General features: G+C 43.6%; 3 protein-coding genes across 3 annotated transcripts; 1 reads left to right on the forward strand and 2 right to left on the reverse strand.

Annotated features, from left to right (window-relative positions):
- Positions 1 to 13: 13 nt before the first annotated feature.
- Positions 14 to 6127, forward strand: LOC127142373 (mitogen-activated protein kinase kinase kinase 19). Its single transcript, XM_051070091.1, has 6 exons — positions 14 to 2330; positions 2617 to 2721; positions 2840 to 3078; positions 3187 to 3439; positions 3560 to 3768; positions 3857 to 6127. The coding sequence occupies exons 1-6, from the start codon at positions 582 to 584 to the stop codon at positions 3987 to 3989; spliced, it is 2688 nt and encodes an 895-aa protein (XP_050926048.1). The 5' UTR covers positions 14 to 581; the 3' UTR covers positions 3990 to 6127.
- Positions 4670 to 10382, reverse strand: LOC127138958 (cyclin-T2). The gene is made up of 4 exons (XM_018682285.2): positions 8496 to 10382; positions 8191 to 8261; positions 6653 to 7976; positions 4670 to 6495 (listed from the first exon to the last, which is right to left on the reverse strand). The coding sequence occupies exons 1-4, from the start codon at positions 8731 to 8733 to the stop codon at positions 6422 to 6424; spliced, it is 1707 nt and encodes a 568-aa protein (XP_018537801.2). The 5' UTR covers positions 8734 to 10382; the 3' UTR covers positions 4670 to 6421.
- Positions 8513 to 13727, reverse strand: ccnt2a (cyclin T2a). The gene is made up of 7 exons (XM_051070101.1): positions 13505 to 13727; positions 12767 to 12848; positions 12519 to 12647; positions 12128 to 12188; positions 11472 to 11534; positions 10389 to 10831; positions 8513 to 8659 (listed from the first exon to the last, which is right to left on the reverse strand). Exons 1-6 carry the CDS (start codon positions 13660 to 13662, stop codon positions 10752 to 10754), a joined length of 573 nt encoding a protein of 190 aa, XP_050926058.1. The 5' UTR covers positions 13663 to 13727; the 3' UTR covers positions 8513 to 8659; positions 10389 to 10751.
- Between the last annotated feature and the right edge of the window lie 119 nt (positions 13728 to 13846).

Here is a 13846-nt window from a genome sequence, read left to right on the forward strand (position 1 = left end):
TGAATTACCATCAGTGTCTTTATTCTCTGTAGTTCTCCCAGGGTCTCTTGCCAGCTCTGCATCCCCGAACACCCAAGCTGTTGGCACCGCTGAACAGCAGGCCCAGAGACAGTGCAGCTCTGCCAGCGCTAAAGCACCACGTTCCCCTGAAGCCCATCAGCCGGAGCCCGCTGTGCTCCAGGAACTGGCTGAGGAGAGAGAGGCTGTCTCGGGGCAGCCCACGCACTGGACCTCTGACTACTACCAAGGGCGACAGTGAAGAGAGCAGGTCCAGCAGCAGCAGCCAGAGTTCTATTGATCTGGAGGATGATGAGAGGGACGTACAGGAGAGAGCTCCAGAGGACAGCAATCTGAATTTTGTTGGAGACAGGCTGTTGCAGCATTCAAAGGTTGGGAGCTCCACTGAGGCTGATTTGGTTGAGGAGACAAGGCAGCATTTTAACGTTCAGTCGAGGATTCGTCAGATTCCTCCGATCCACAGATCAGCACATAACCTGGATGGAGAGACTGTCAATAAAAAAGGTGACCCTCTCAGCAATGAAAAAGCCATTAACTCTCACTGTGAAGGCAAAGCCACCAATATGAGTTATACAAAAGAGACAGTTGCCAATCATTCCTTTACAAAATGTAACTATGCAAAACAAGGTGACACTAAGAACCATATTAGAGACAGTGAAATGCCAATCACATCAGAGTCTACAGAGAAGATCCATGTGTGCTCCACCACAGACCCTGAGATTGACGTTACCCATGGAATTACAATTAATATAAATAATGAGCAAGGTGATGCTATTGTACACTCTGAAGGGAATTACAGAGATGAACTACAGCATGTACAACAGACAGAAGGGACAATGCAGGATCCCAGTGATGAAGAAACTCATGTAGATAACCAAATCCTTTATAGTGCTGAGGATGCAAAGTTAAATACCAGCACTGCTGTGGGGAAAAATCAGCTCTTTACTACAGCTGTAAACCCTCCACTGTCAGATGTGGATCCCAAGACAGATAAGAAGATGCTGAAAGCTTTAAACCCTGTCCAAAAAAAGGAGAGAAGAAACAGCAAGAACTGTGAACTAAGAGCAACCAACCAGTCCTTCAATCTACTAGCACATAAAGACCGAAGTATCATAAGTTGGAATAAGTCCAAAAGCAACTTGAAGTACTCTTCACTTTCTACACAAGTCAAGGATAAGACTAGGAAAAGCCCTGAGCTGATTATTAGCGGAGAGGCCGCAGTCACTAAAGGAAAATCGAAGCTTAAATCAACAAAGGGTGCATTTCGCAGCACTGACACCCCATCACCACGAAAGAAGGCTGTTGATCATCCACAGAGCAACAGAGCAAATCCGGACAAGCCAAACAACGATAGAGCTCAACCACCAGTGAGGGAGCTGAAGAGCGCCCGGCAGTTGAAGAGGTTCAGTGTGGCAGGGACACCGAGGTCTAAATCTGCTGTGGACTTCATCACCTACAAAGACATGTTTCAGCAGATACAGAGCGGGGATGAAGGACCAGCCATCTACGAGATGTTTGCAGGCCCTGTCTATGAAAACCTAAGGGTTTCAAGCTCCTGTGAGAAAACAAAGGACAGACAAGTGCAATCTGCACCATCTAGGAAGATGCAACAGACCCATAAAGTCAAACACAAACCCTTGAAACAACCTCAGTGTAAGCTGAGGAGAAGCCCAGGGGAGACTATGGTGGTTTCAACTAAAAACAAGGCAAGACTCGGGTCTTCTAGGGCTGTATCAAGGAAAGGCACTTATAAAAAGGACAGTAAGGCTATACTGGAGACCAAGTTAGTTCTCTCCAAGCATGGGGAGATCTGTCATGAGAATGCTCAAGAAAAAACTGAAGATCATACGTTATCTACCATAGAGGAGGCTCTTTCTAAATATGGGTCTGAAACATTAAAATCTGATGACAAAACACTGACTCCGTCAACAGCTTCATCTCATTCTAAAGATAATAATCAGATGCTTGTGAATATGCAAGAAATTATTGGGGATTCATCAACAGGAAGCCTTAACAGACCAGTTCCTGAGTCCGTCTTACCTCAAAGCTCCCACCAGCCGAAGATCAACACATGGACGTCTTCTAGCAGCAGCAGCAGCCACACCATTATGTCACCAGTTTACCAGAAGTTTCTGGAGGAAGTGGGAGATGGGCCACTGACAGATGACCTGCTGCAATGTCTGGCTGAGGAGCTGATCTCACTGGATGAGAGGGATGTGTCTGTAGGCCTGTGTCCTGAAAACATGGAATCAAGCAAAAAGGAGTCCAGCAGAGAGGAAGATGCCGTATCAGGAAGAAATACATTTCCTGAGGTAAACTCTTCGGTTAAAATTATAGCTGAAAGAAATAAAAGTGTTCTTCTAAACCATGACACAATGGAGATCCCTCACAAGAGGGCTTAGATCAGTGACACAGAGAGATTTATCCTTTATGGGAGGTGTTTTCAAACAGTATTTTTCAGTTTTACGAGAGAAAAGACTCAAAGGATGATGACGAACTAGTTGGTTCCCCACTTGTTTTTTGTTCAAATGCAAATTTGTGAACGATTTAAATTGCTACAGTCAGTTGCTTACCTTCATTCTGCGTGTTTTATTTCAGGTTATTTCAACAGACAGTGCTGCTCTGCTTGGCTCAGGGGTGGCTGTCGATGACACCATCACATGGACAAAGGGGGAAGTGCTCGGCAGGGGAGCCTATGGGACAGTAAGCATGCTAATATAGAATAACTAAGTAAAGCCAGTAACACAGTCAAGAACAAGAGGAAAAAAGCAGGTCCCGATGCTCAACTATCTCTTGCTAACAGGTGCTGCCTTCTTACCAGGTGTACTGTGGCCTGACCAGCCAGGGCCAGCTGATAGCTGTGAAGCAGGTGAGTCTGGACACCTCTGACCCTGACGCTGCGAAGAGGGATTACTGTCGTCTGCAGGGGGAAGTGGAGCTTCTTAAAACCCTTAGACACACCAACATCGTGGGCTTCCTGGGGACCTTTCTTCATCAGCACGTGGTTTCCATCTTCATGGAGTACATCCCTGGAGGATCCATCGCTAGCATCCTTCACAGGTTAGGGTTGAGCCGAAGTAACTGACCACAAGCATCTGTCCTAACGCTAAGCTTTTTTGTGATGTCTTGTCACAACTGAGGCATCATTGTTCCCTTTCCTGCCCTCAGGTTTGGTCCTCTGCCAGAGCGAGTCCTAGCTCTGTACACCCATCAGATCCTGGAAGGGGTGGCCTATCTTCACCTGAACAGGGTGATTCATCGAGACTTGAAGGGAAACAACGTCATGCTGATGCCCACCGGCGTCATCAAGCTCATAGACTTTGGCTGCGCACGTCGTCTCAGCTGCCTGAACCATACTGCAAGCAACAGTGGAGACCTTCTTAAGTCTGTCCATGGCACACCTTACTGGATGGCACCAGAGGTAGATATGGAGCATCCTTTTTAGGTGGTCTTCTCATCTGACTCTTTTTGAATTGCTTCCGCTTGTTTCAGTGACTCACTGAACTTAAACTTTTCCTTTTAATCTGTTCTGACCTCTTAGGTTATCAATGAGACAGGATATGGCAGGAAGTCAGATATATGGAGCGTAGGTTGTACAGTGTTTGAGATGGCAACAGGTAAACCACCACTGGCACACATGGACAAAATGGCTGCCTTATTCTACATTGGAGCTCAGAGAGGGTTGATGCCCTCCTTACCAGATGGGTTTTCTGATAATGCCAAGGATTTTGTAAAAATCTGCTTGACAGGGTGAGACCATGTATCTGTATATTTTTCTATTTAAAGACATGTTTGGGAAGAAGCTCCCTAATCTCCAATTGTTTTCTCTCAAATCCAGTGACCAGAGACTACGGCCATCTGCAGACCAGCTCCTGAAGCACTCATTCATCCCCAAAAATGAGACTGGGGTGAACTCTTGGGAAACACAGAAAAAGAACTGCTGTGGTCACCCACAGGGACTGTGTGGTTAACAAAGAGTTAGACTAAAACAGAATATTTTTGAGTTCAAGGGGACATTTATTGATTTAATTTAGACTGGTGAATCAAAACACAAAGTATTTTTCCTATCCCCAGTGATGCAGCAGTAGTGTCAGTGTTTGGAGCATGAGGCACTGGCTATGTGTCCCTGACCTCTCTCAGCACTACAATACCAAGTATATCAAGAGTGAAAATGTAGACTTTACATTCTTTAGCTGAATTTTAAAATGAGCTACACAAGAAGCACTTTTTTACATTTCACTTGGAACATTAATAGAACCTATAAAATCTAACAAGATAGAGTTCACACTTAAGTTACAGGTATTTTTTATGACAATATTAGAAACGTGCCAATCTTGTTAATACTGTAATTTTACATTTATACAGTGTGACTCTAGGTCTCTGTCCGGTATGGTATATTTAGGTTCTGATAAAGTGTGTTTAATCCACATTGTAGCATATCTTACATTATAAGCTAACCTTTATTTTTCTTTGCTGAGAATGTGAACTAAAAGTGTGCTGAGGAGACACCATAACTTTTCATGACTATAAGCCACTGTGCAGGTATATCTCCTTATATTCAGATCCACAAATCAGTAAGTCTCTTTCCTCCTGGAGTCTAACAACATAGATATACAGTCTGTGTAAGAAAACAACGGCAACAATCCAGAACTTATACTGTCAGGATAGCGGCAGCTTTGAAGTTTATTCATAATAATGAAAAGAAAAAAAGGATGGAAAGAGTGGCTTATGCTCATTTGTCCACAACTGCAGTTGTTCTGTGTGCCCAACTATAAAACCCCTAATGAGGGTACAAACAACCCAGCCTCAGGGTTACTAGGTATTTTGCACAGTAAAAATAAAAGAGTAACCCAGTCGAGAACAGAGGGGACTGGGTCATTTCAAAATTTTAGAACAATAGAGTTTAATGTATGAAACTGATGTAGAGATGGAAATTCAACCAAATAGATGAGGACGTCAGTGACAAAAACGATCAAGCACGTCCACATTGCAGATTCTTGAGGTTCATCCTGCATATGGCCAATTAGTTACTGTTCTGTCAACTGTTGGTGAAATGGAAAGAGCCAACAAGTGTGTTTCTTTTATAGTACCTTCTGAGTGAGTGACTGAATAACACATGTATCCCTTTTATGGGCTGACATCTAAAGGGCTACAGCTTCATGTCATGAAATTATGTCTGTTGCACTTCAAAATAAAAAGGGTTATGTAAACTTTAACAGCACACTACTATTGTACTTGTCAGCTGTTTTTTTTTTTTCTTTTTGAGGCAAAACCTTTGGCGTCCAGCTTAAGGTCTACTTAGGTCCAAAAAAATAATTTTTGGTACAAATTGCATTGCTTTGATGTGATTAGTAGGTGCTGAATGTGCCTGTGTTGCTGAGGGCATCAACTGATGTTTCCTGTGATGGAAAAGCACAGTACAGCACCCTCTGTAGGAAGGCTGTAAGAAGCACACACCACTGGAATGCTGCAATCATTTACCCGACGATGCCCAGACGGTAGATCAACAAAATAAAAGTCTTTATAGTTATTATAGTTATCTTATTATACTTACAAGCAGCTCCAAACCTGAGTAGTCATGGTATAGCTTTTTTTCTTTAAACATACAAAAACGTATGTACATTTATCTCCTTCCTGTAAACAGTAAGTAAGCTCTCTCCTTTTAAATCCCTTTGATGATTGAAACATGCAAATCATACGCACAGTACTTAAGTATAAAAGAAATCAAGACAAGAAAGTAATTGAGGAGATGAAACTTTACACCTAAAAAAATTGCATCCATCAACAGTACTAAATGGAATGCCAGCAAACATAACTTGAACTCATCTCCAGCTTGCCACTGGCTTCCTTCATCCAACTGCAGAAATATGATTCAATTAAATTACTTATTAAAAAAAATAGAGGAAGAAAATTAACAAAGTGCACCTTCTATGCCTTTTATAGTACTGGTAATACTTTTGTTTCCCCCGTACGGAGCTTTGAAATGTAGGAAAGGACTAAATCCCCCCATCCCCCCCGGTGGAATCACACAATCAACCCCTCCCCACATCACTCACATCCACCCACCTTTGCACATTCCTAGACTCATTCGAGGAGGAAGGAGAACCAAGCAGCAATTCAATAATTCACTAACAGAAAAACAGGACTGAGCGTCGCAGCCCGGAGATGTGACAGTCAGGAAGCATAATTTTCATCTCTCTCGTCTCTTGGAAATTGAGAAGTCCAACAATACTTTTTGTGTTTTTGGAGGTTTTTTCTGCCTTTCAGTAAAGGGTTTATCATCACATAAAGAGTTATTTTTTCTAGGGCACTTAACAAGGAGGTGAGCATAGTCTTCAAAGTCTCAACTGTGAGTAGTTTGATGCCATTTCCATGTGCTGGCCACAGCTGCAGAGCGGCGGACTCAGTGTCTCTGCTCTCCCACTTCATGTGGCGATTCACTAGGAGGAGGGAACTGCTGAGAGGTCCGCAGCCCACCTGGGTGTGACAGGAAGGGAGGAGGAGACACAAGAATAAGGAAGAGGAGGGAGGGAGGGAGGGAGGTTAGCCAAAGAGCTGCAAGCCAGATGAGACACACTGCAGTACAGGAGGGAAGCAAAAGGGGAAAAAAAGGGGGAAGAAAAAGAAGAGGTACCTGCAGCACCAGAGCCACCCTTGGAGATTTTGCTCACTTTGGAACAAGAGGTGGAGGACGAGGAGGGAGGGTGGTGGTTGTGGCTGACCTCTGGGTGCGCCCTCTTGCGCGACATGGATGAAGACAAAGAGGTGGATCCAGGAGCGGTGAGCGTTGTCCCTTCCATGCTGATCAGTCCCGGGGGACCGCGCAGCAAACCTCCCCCGCCACCCGGCCCCTCAGGGCCTCCTCGCCCGTTGCCGCTGTGTGTGTGAGGGTGACTGTGCTTGTGATGGCGATGGAGGTTGTGCTCCGCTCCACGATGTTTCTCCTTACTCACCAGCGGGCTGGAATGTTTACTCTTGTTGTTGTTGTTGGCAGCCATGCCTTCGTCTGATGAGCTGTGGCACTCTGATGAAGAAACTTTTATCTTCATCTTAAGCTCGTCTTTGCTGGGTTGTCCACTTTTGTCCAGCTGGGCGCTGCCGCCAGACCCAGGAACGGCCAGGCGGAGTTTGAGTGAGCCTTTGTCCCGTTTGTCACTGTGATGACGTCTGTCTTGCCCTGAAGCTGACGAGGAAGGGACTTTAGTTTTCATTGGGGAGGCGGTGGTGCTGCTACCACCACCGAGGGACGTTTGGTGGGACTGTGAATGTTTTCTATGGTCTCCTTGACCCATAGATGACGGTGCATAGGTAGAAGAGGAGGAAGACGACATCTCTCCCCTCGCATCACAATCCATTACTCCTCCATGCTGCTCTTGCCGACGTTTCTGCCCCAAGCCAGTCAGCTCTGCAGCATGCTTCTCTCTGTATTTGTCCAGAGACAGTTTCTGAGCTGGAGAAGGTTGTGGTGGAGGATGCTGAACTGGAGGTGGATACGCAGGCTGAGGTGGTGCCTGATGCTTGCCACCCCCACCAGCTCCTTTATGTTCCTGTTTAACAGGTTTGAAGTCTACTGTTTTCTCAGTGTTGAATATCGGCGGATGCTGGAGCAAAGAGGAAGTGGAGGTCTGTAGGGATAGTGTCTGCTCTTGGTGAGGGATGCTGAGGGGTTCCTGTTTGATGCAGGTGGAAGGGTACCCTGCTTGGCTCGGTTTGGCCTGGGGCCACTCGCTATGGCTAGCAGGATTGTATGCGCTAGCCATGGTGTCCAGAGACAGGGGTACACCTCCAGACTGACCAGGCAGGGACACGGTGAATGCAGCTTTGGAAAAACTTGGGTTGGAGGAGGAGACTCCAGGAAGTGATGCATCACCTTGGTCTTGGAGCATGGAAGGCCCAGCAAAGGAGTTGTCTGTCAGCTGGGAGCTGTCCGACTTGGGCTTTTTAGCAGCTTGTGTTGCCTAGAGAGCAGAACGAGATTTGTGAGGCTGCGTGGAGTTTGGTTATTTGGTTTAAATAATCAATGTAAGCCTGCATGAGCTAAAATGTGTAATCGCCACCAATACTGTTGTTTAATTATTTGCAAAAATGGAGTGTACATTCATCGTACAACAGCCATTTTAAATGTTGCCAGAACTGCCTTTTGACTTTCAAGTGTGCAGCATTATGTCCTACCCTCCAGTTGCGTATCCTCTTTAACCGGCTGGGCGTCTTCTCCAGAATCTGCAGAAACTCGTGGGTCAACTCTGCAAATACGAAACAAGAACGTAGTCATCAAACACCCTCAAGTTCACACTCATTCACTCACTCTTAAAATATATTCATTCTATGAGCTTTCACAAGGTTAATGCTTGCAAAACACAACTGTACAGAAAAGCTTGCTATTCTAAATTTATAGCAAGATAAAACAGATTGCTGTAAGTTAAATTTGTTAAATGTAATACAATATGGCAAAGTAAAACACATGTATTTCATCTCACCGTCCAGCAGCTCGAGTGTGACAGAGCTGTCCACGTACTCCCACCAGTGTTTCCCGTCAGTGGAAACTGGGATCTCCCAGTTGGACCACTTACACGCCAGGTGGATGCACACACAGGCGATCACTGTGGGCTTGTACTGGAGGCAGAAGGTAGTGAGGTGTAGACTGCACAGTGTGTGTGGGTAAGTGCAAATGATGAGTGTGTGCAGTGTGTGTAAGAAGGAGTGAATATTTGACATATTTGTGAGGGTATGAGTGTGGGAGTGAGGTAGTGCAGGCCAGGTGTGGTCACGATTGGTCCCACATGTGGAGAGAAGAGAAAAAAAGCAGAGGGAGCAGACAGCTTTAATGTACTTGTGGCACTGGTTGCAAAAGACAGATCATTATTTGATTGTGTTGATGCGTTAAACTTGGTCTGATAATGTAACAGCTTCTCATGTCAACCTCTGGTGATAATACGTAATTTTCAGAGTGTTTAAAAGGAAGAACTGAGCTGTGTCATGAGACAGTGATTTCTGTTATGAACAACTCGGCTGGTTTAAATGTTGGGACATGAAAACAAAAGTGAGGGGAAGTGACTGGGGGACCACATGTAGTGGCTAACTGTAGTCTTCCCATTGTAAAACACACTGAGCCCTGAGGCCACCCCTGTGACAGTTGCATCATTGAACAGCGGACTGATGAGAGGCTCTTCCTACAGACCTCTCTGTGTCGGCCTCTCTTTATTTGGACTGTGTTAAAAAGGGATAAATCTAGCAGGTCCTCCAAATCAACAATTACAATTTATTTCTGCTCCATACTGAGAGCTTTTCTAAGTCAAATATCAGCTAACTGATCTATGACTCAAGGGTGAAAACCCCATTAAGTGAGTGAAACGCTGTTCTTAAACAATTGAATTGCAAGAGTGAAGAGTAATGTAAATATAGATCATAATTAGACAGTACAACATATCCACATTACATCCAAAATAAATAAAAAAGAAACAAGTGGCTACCATCCAAGTATCTCTACACTTAACATTTTAAAACTTCCATCAGAGGTTTTGTTTTTGTTTTTTCTCTTTAGTGAACCAATGTTGTTTTTAAGTCCTAAGTTGGTTTTCCATAATCACGTCAGACACTTAAGTGATGAGCATGATACTGCAGTCTTGATGAATGAAAGGTTCTCAGGGAAAACTTGGTGCACATCATAACTGGATTCAACAGTATGAGCAGCTGTAACTTCACAATGCTGGATGGTAGCCATGTGCAGCGACACAGTACAATGTCTGGAGTCTGGTCTGCCAGATTACAGGTGGCTTTAAACAAAGCTGTCAGTCACAGACAGTTTCTACACGCCTGACTGATGATGCATTTCAAACTCCTGTCTCATTAACCTACTCATCAAAAATCCTTTCAAACATGAAGGATGTGAGTCAGGACTAAATTAAAATACAGGAATTTGTAAGAATACTGAGCTATTTTAAGATCAGTCAGCATCCAGACATTGTCAACTTATTTGGAGTAGTTGAAGACAAAATTAATTACATGAATATCAATTTCTGTCCACCACTGCCTACTGTGAACAAACCCTTTAAGGACCCAGTTTTTCTACTAAAAGTCACATCAACAGAGAGAATTCTGTTCTCACTTTAGAATAATTCACAGTCACCAAATGTATTTTGATGAGTGCATAAGAGATACTAAATGGCTTTCTTAACATGCATTACATATCTTGCAGGTCCTTAATGGGTCACGATTAGGTTTCACTTTACATGAGCTACATATAGAAAAGAGTGGTGTAGAGCAAGAAAAAAAGACAAATATTGTAAAAGTTGAATATATCTGAGGAGAGAATGCACTCTGAACAAATGGATATGAAAAAGAAATTTTAAAAATGAATTTGCGGTACTTACCGGAAGGACCTCTACGAGAAATGTTTACATCTGTGAAATCTTTAGCTGCTATTCAGGCTACCAAAGTGTCTTTCTCTTTTAGAATTATGCACTTTTTCGCAACCGAACAAACATGTGGGTTTCAAGCGCACCACTACACTTCACATCTTGCATTCAACCCATCTGTGCCAACACATGGTCCCTTGTACAATACACCGCACTGCGGCTGGGGCCGGTAACGCTACAAGCCACCCTGTCCCGCTTCCTTTGAACAAGGGAGGGGAGCTGAGGGGAGGAGGCAAGCGTCCCAACAACCACCAGCGCAAGTAGGGCCCGTTGGACACTGAAAGGGTACCCTGCATTACAGGAAGCTATGGTGTGCAGTCAAAGTGCAACAAAGGAGGGGCAGGATAACAACCTGTTGGTAGCCATGAAATAGGAAGTCTGTGCCAGATCCTTGCTTGCTGTAAGAGACAAAAAGAAAATAAGAGAGATAGGGAAGGGAAACAGGGATTAGCATTTCTGCAAGCCAAAGCATTTCATTATCATTAGGACAGGAACTGAATGTTTGCCTTTTTAAAGTGAATTTTCATTACACTGATTAGGCCAAGATCAAGACTAAAAGCAACACTTGGCACCAACTGTTGCTACATTGTGGGAACTTTCAGAAAGTTTGGTGATCTTTCTAAATTAAGTCAGCAAAGAAAGCAGGAGATAATTCAATATTATTAGTGAAATGCCTCGAGTGTTACTGTATCATCATCAATTTATGTTCTCATTTTAAAAATATTCAGTTTGGCAAATTAATCAAATGAAGAAATCAAAGTTTAAGGCACTAATGTGACCAGTTTACATGCGATTTTGTTTACAACAACTTAAAAGTCGGTCCTTAATTATTAAAATTCAGTCTTCGACTTGGCCCAACAAGTGGCAGTAAATGTAAATGTGTTATGTCATCCAATGAACTTAAAGGGTCATCAAAAGAACAAGGTGTGTGGTCATGTAGCCATTAAACCAACAAGGTTTTCACCCCCCTCCCCACCCATATCTGAGGTGGGACAAACAAGACCAGAGGGCACAAAGAGCAAAGAAGGAAGCCTCTACCTCGCACTAGCTGGGAACATTTCACCACATCAGTGTGTGGGTGATCAATAGTAATTTCAAAGCCTGGAACAAAATACATGACAGGTGAGTTCAACACAAACACAGTTAGGAGGTGACATGTCATTTTTACGAATGAAGCAATTCAAATCCAGCGCTCATTTTAACGGTTAACAGGTATCTAAATGTTACACCTGAACAGTTCAATTCATTCATGTATGCTTTAAGTTGTTATCGGTTAAGTGCAATCAACTCAGGTCTGACCATTTTCACTCTGGATGACAACTCTCAGAATTAAACGTAATCAATAAGTGAGCAAAAGTTCTTGTAGCCGTAAAATAAAGTGTTGCACAGCAGCGAAATGCAGATACAATTAGTCAAAACTTCTTGTGAAAAATTCCCCAAAGCTTTATCGATATCACAGTTCACGACTAACGTCAGCAGTTTGAGAATGACATGTCACCTTTACATGATTTATTGAAAACAGATATTTGACAATATACCCATACAGTAGCTGATAAAACATTTCACTGAACAGGCTGGGATGAATAAAATAAACATTACTCCCTTACTAATAATGATAAACCAATGGTAATGATTATGACAAACAAAAGTGTTCTCTCTCGCTCAAGTCATCCACTCCAGTCACCACTACTTACCCAGGGTCTGCAGCACTATGGATTCAAGTATCACCAGCTCTTGAGCTTGCTGGAGGTATGCCTGAAGTTTGATAGACAGTCATTACAACACAATTGTAATGAGTCTATTAATCTATCCCTCTAACAACTGATTTCAAATGGCCAAAGCCTCCCAAACAGAGAGGTTCATTTTACTATGAGTGTAAATCTTGTTAGGTGCAGGTGTTTGTTGCACACCAACAGCAGGCCAGATGAGTAAAAATAAAGCCCTTAGTACAGGGTGAGGGAATGTGGCACAGCCAGTTAAACCATACACAGGGAAACCATGACCACTGAGAGAACCGAAGAGACAGATGTGGAAAGAGGGGGAAAAAATTTCAACCATACAATATGCAGAGCTTCCCAAACTTACATTACTTTTTGTGTCTAGAGGCGGTTCTTGGGGATTTAGGCAAGCATGTGCAACTTTGATCACATGTTCGAGTTTCCGAGGTTGCTCTTCCACTTTTGCAGCCAAGAATAAGGTGGTTGGAGATATTATCTGTATAAAAGCATAAAGATGTTTAAATCCATACCCAAACGACCAAGAGGATGTAATTTCTGTCACAGTCTACATAACATGTGATGCTAGGTGGCAGTGTTATGTAAGAGCATACTTACATTTCTATGGAATTTGGTGAAAGAGTGGTGCATATAAAATCTATGCATGTAAACAATAGCTGTATTTATTGTTAATTGAGAGCTGCGGGGTGGGTCAAGGAAAATTCCGGACTTCATCAATTTAAAACGTAGCCACTAATATAAATATAGCTAATCTGGAGACCAAGAGGCACACATCATTGGGCGACATATTAGCACTAAACAAGTGTTTTAGATTAGTGAAGACGGCCAAAATAAATAAGTTAGCTGCTGAGCCAACGACAATGTGACAAGTGATTTAGCTTGATGGTATCCTAGTGCTATGTCACAATAGCAATAAAGAGCACAACACAAACTTTATACGTCAGCTTACGTGGTCTGACGAAGTACTTGGTTATTGGTTAGACTAAGCTATATCGGTGTGAGGAGGAAAAACTGCCTTATTGTCTTGCACAAGTGGTTAGCAACAGCTGCACACTCGCCTAATGGCCTTTCATATATCAACCCTCAGCTAGCTAGTTGACGTGCTATGCTAGCGCGGAGCTAAACGTAAAATTGTAACGCTGGGATTTCATGTTATTAAGTGTATGGCGTGTTCATATTTTAACAAACGCAAAACAAAAGTGCCAGCCTCAAACCTGCCTCCTTGGCCTCGGCGGTCAGTTTAAAATTAGCTAGCTAGTAGACGGCTCGCTGCAATGGTTAGCGCCATATCCACCTCCAGTCCAGTCGAGGGGTAAGTTTGTTTACAAAGGATACACATTCAGTCTCTGGCCCATGTCTTGGATCAGATTCGCCGCTTGCTGTCGGTAGGAGAGCTCCCGATCTGGTTCCACTCCACATCGGCGGGACGGCGTGTTCTCGAGCTGCTCCCGGGTGAAAAACCATTTCGACGAAGATCCCCGGCACGCCGCCATTGCTCCCCGTCGCTCACTCGGGCATCGACGAAGCGGACGTGACGTCAGTGTCGCACAGGAAACAACGGCTTCTTCGATGGTGAGTGATTTTGGTATCCTCCATACACCTTTAGCTTGCACGTTAGTAAATATTCTTATGTTGTTTTAATAGTAGAAGACGACGCGTGTCAAATCATTTTAGTTT

The sequence above is a fragment of the Lates calcarifer genome, linkage group LG1 (assembly GCF_001640805.2).
Source record: "Lates calcarifer isolate ASB-BC8 linkage group LG1, TLL_Latcal_v3, whole genome shotgun sequence".
NCBI lineage: Eukaryota > Metazoa > Chordata > Actinopteri > Centropomidae > Lates > Lates calcarifer.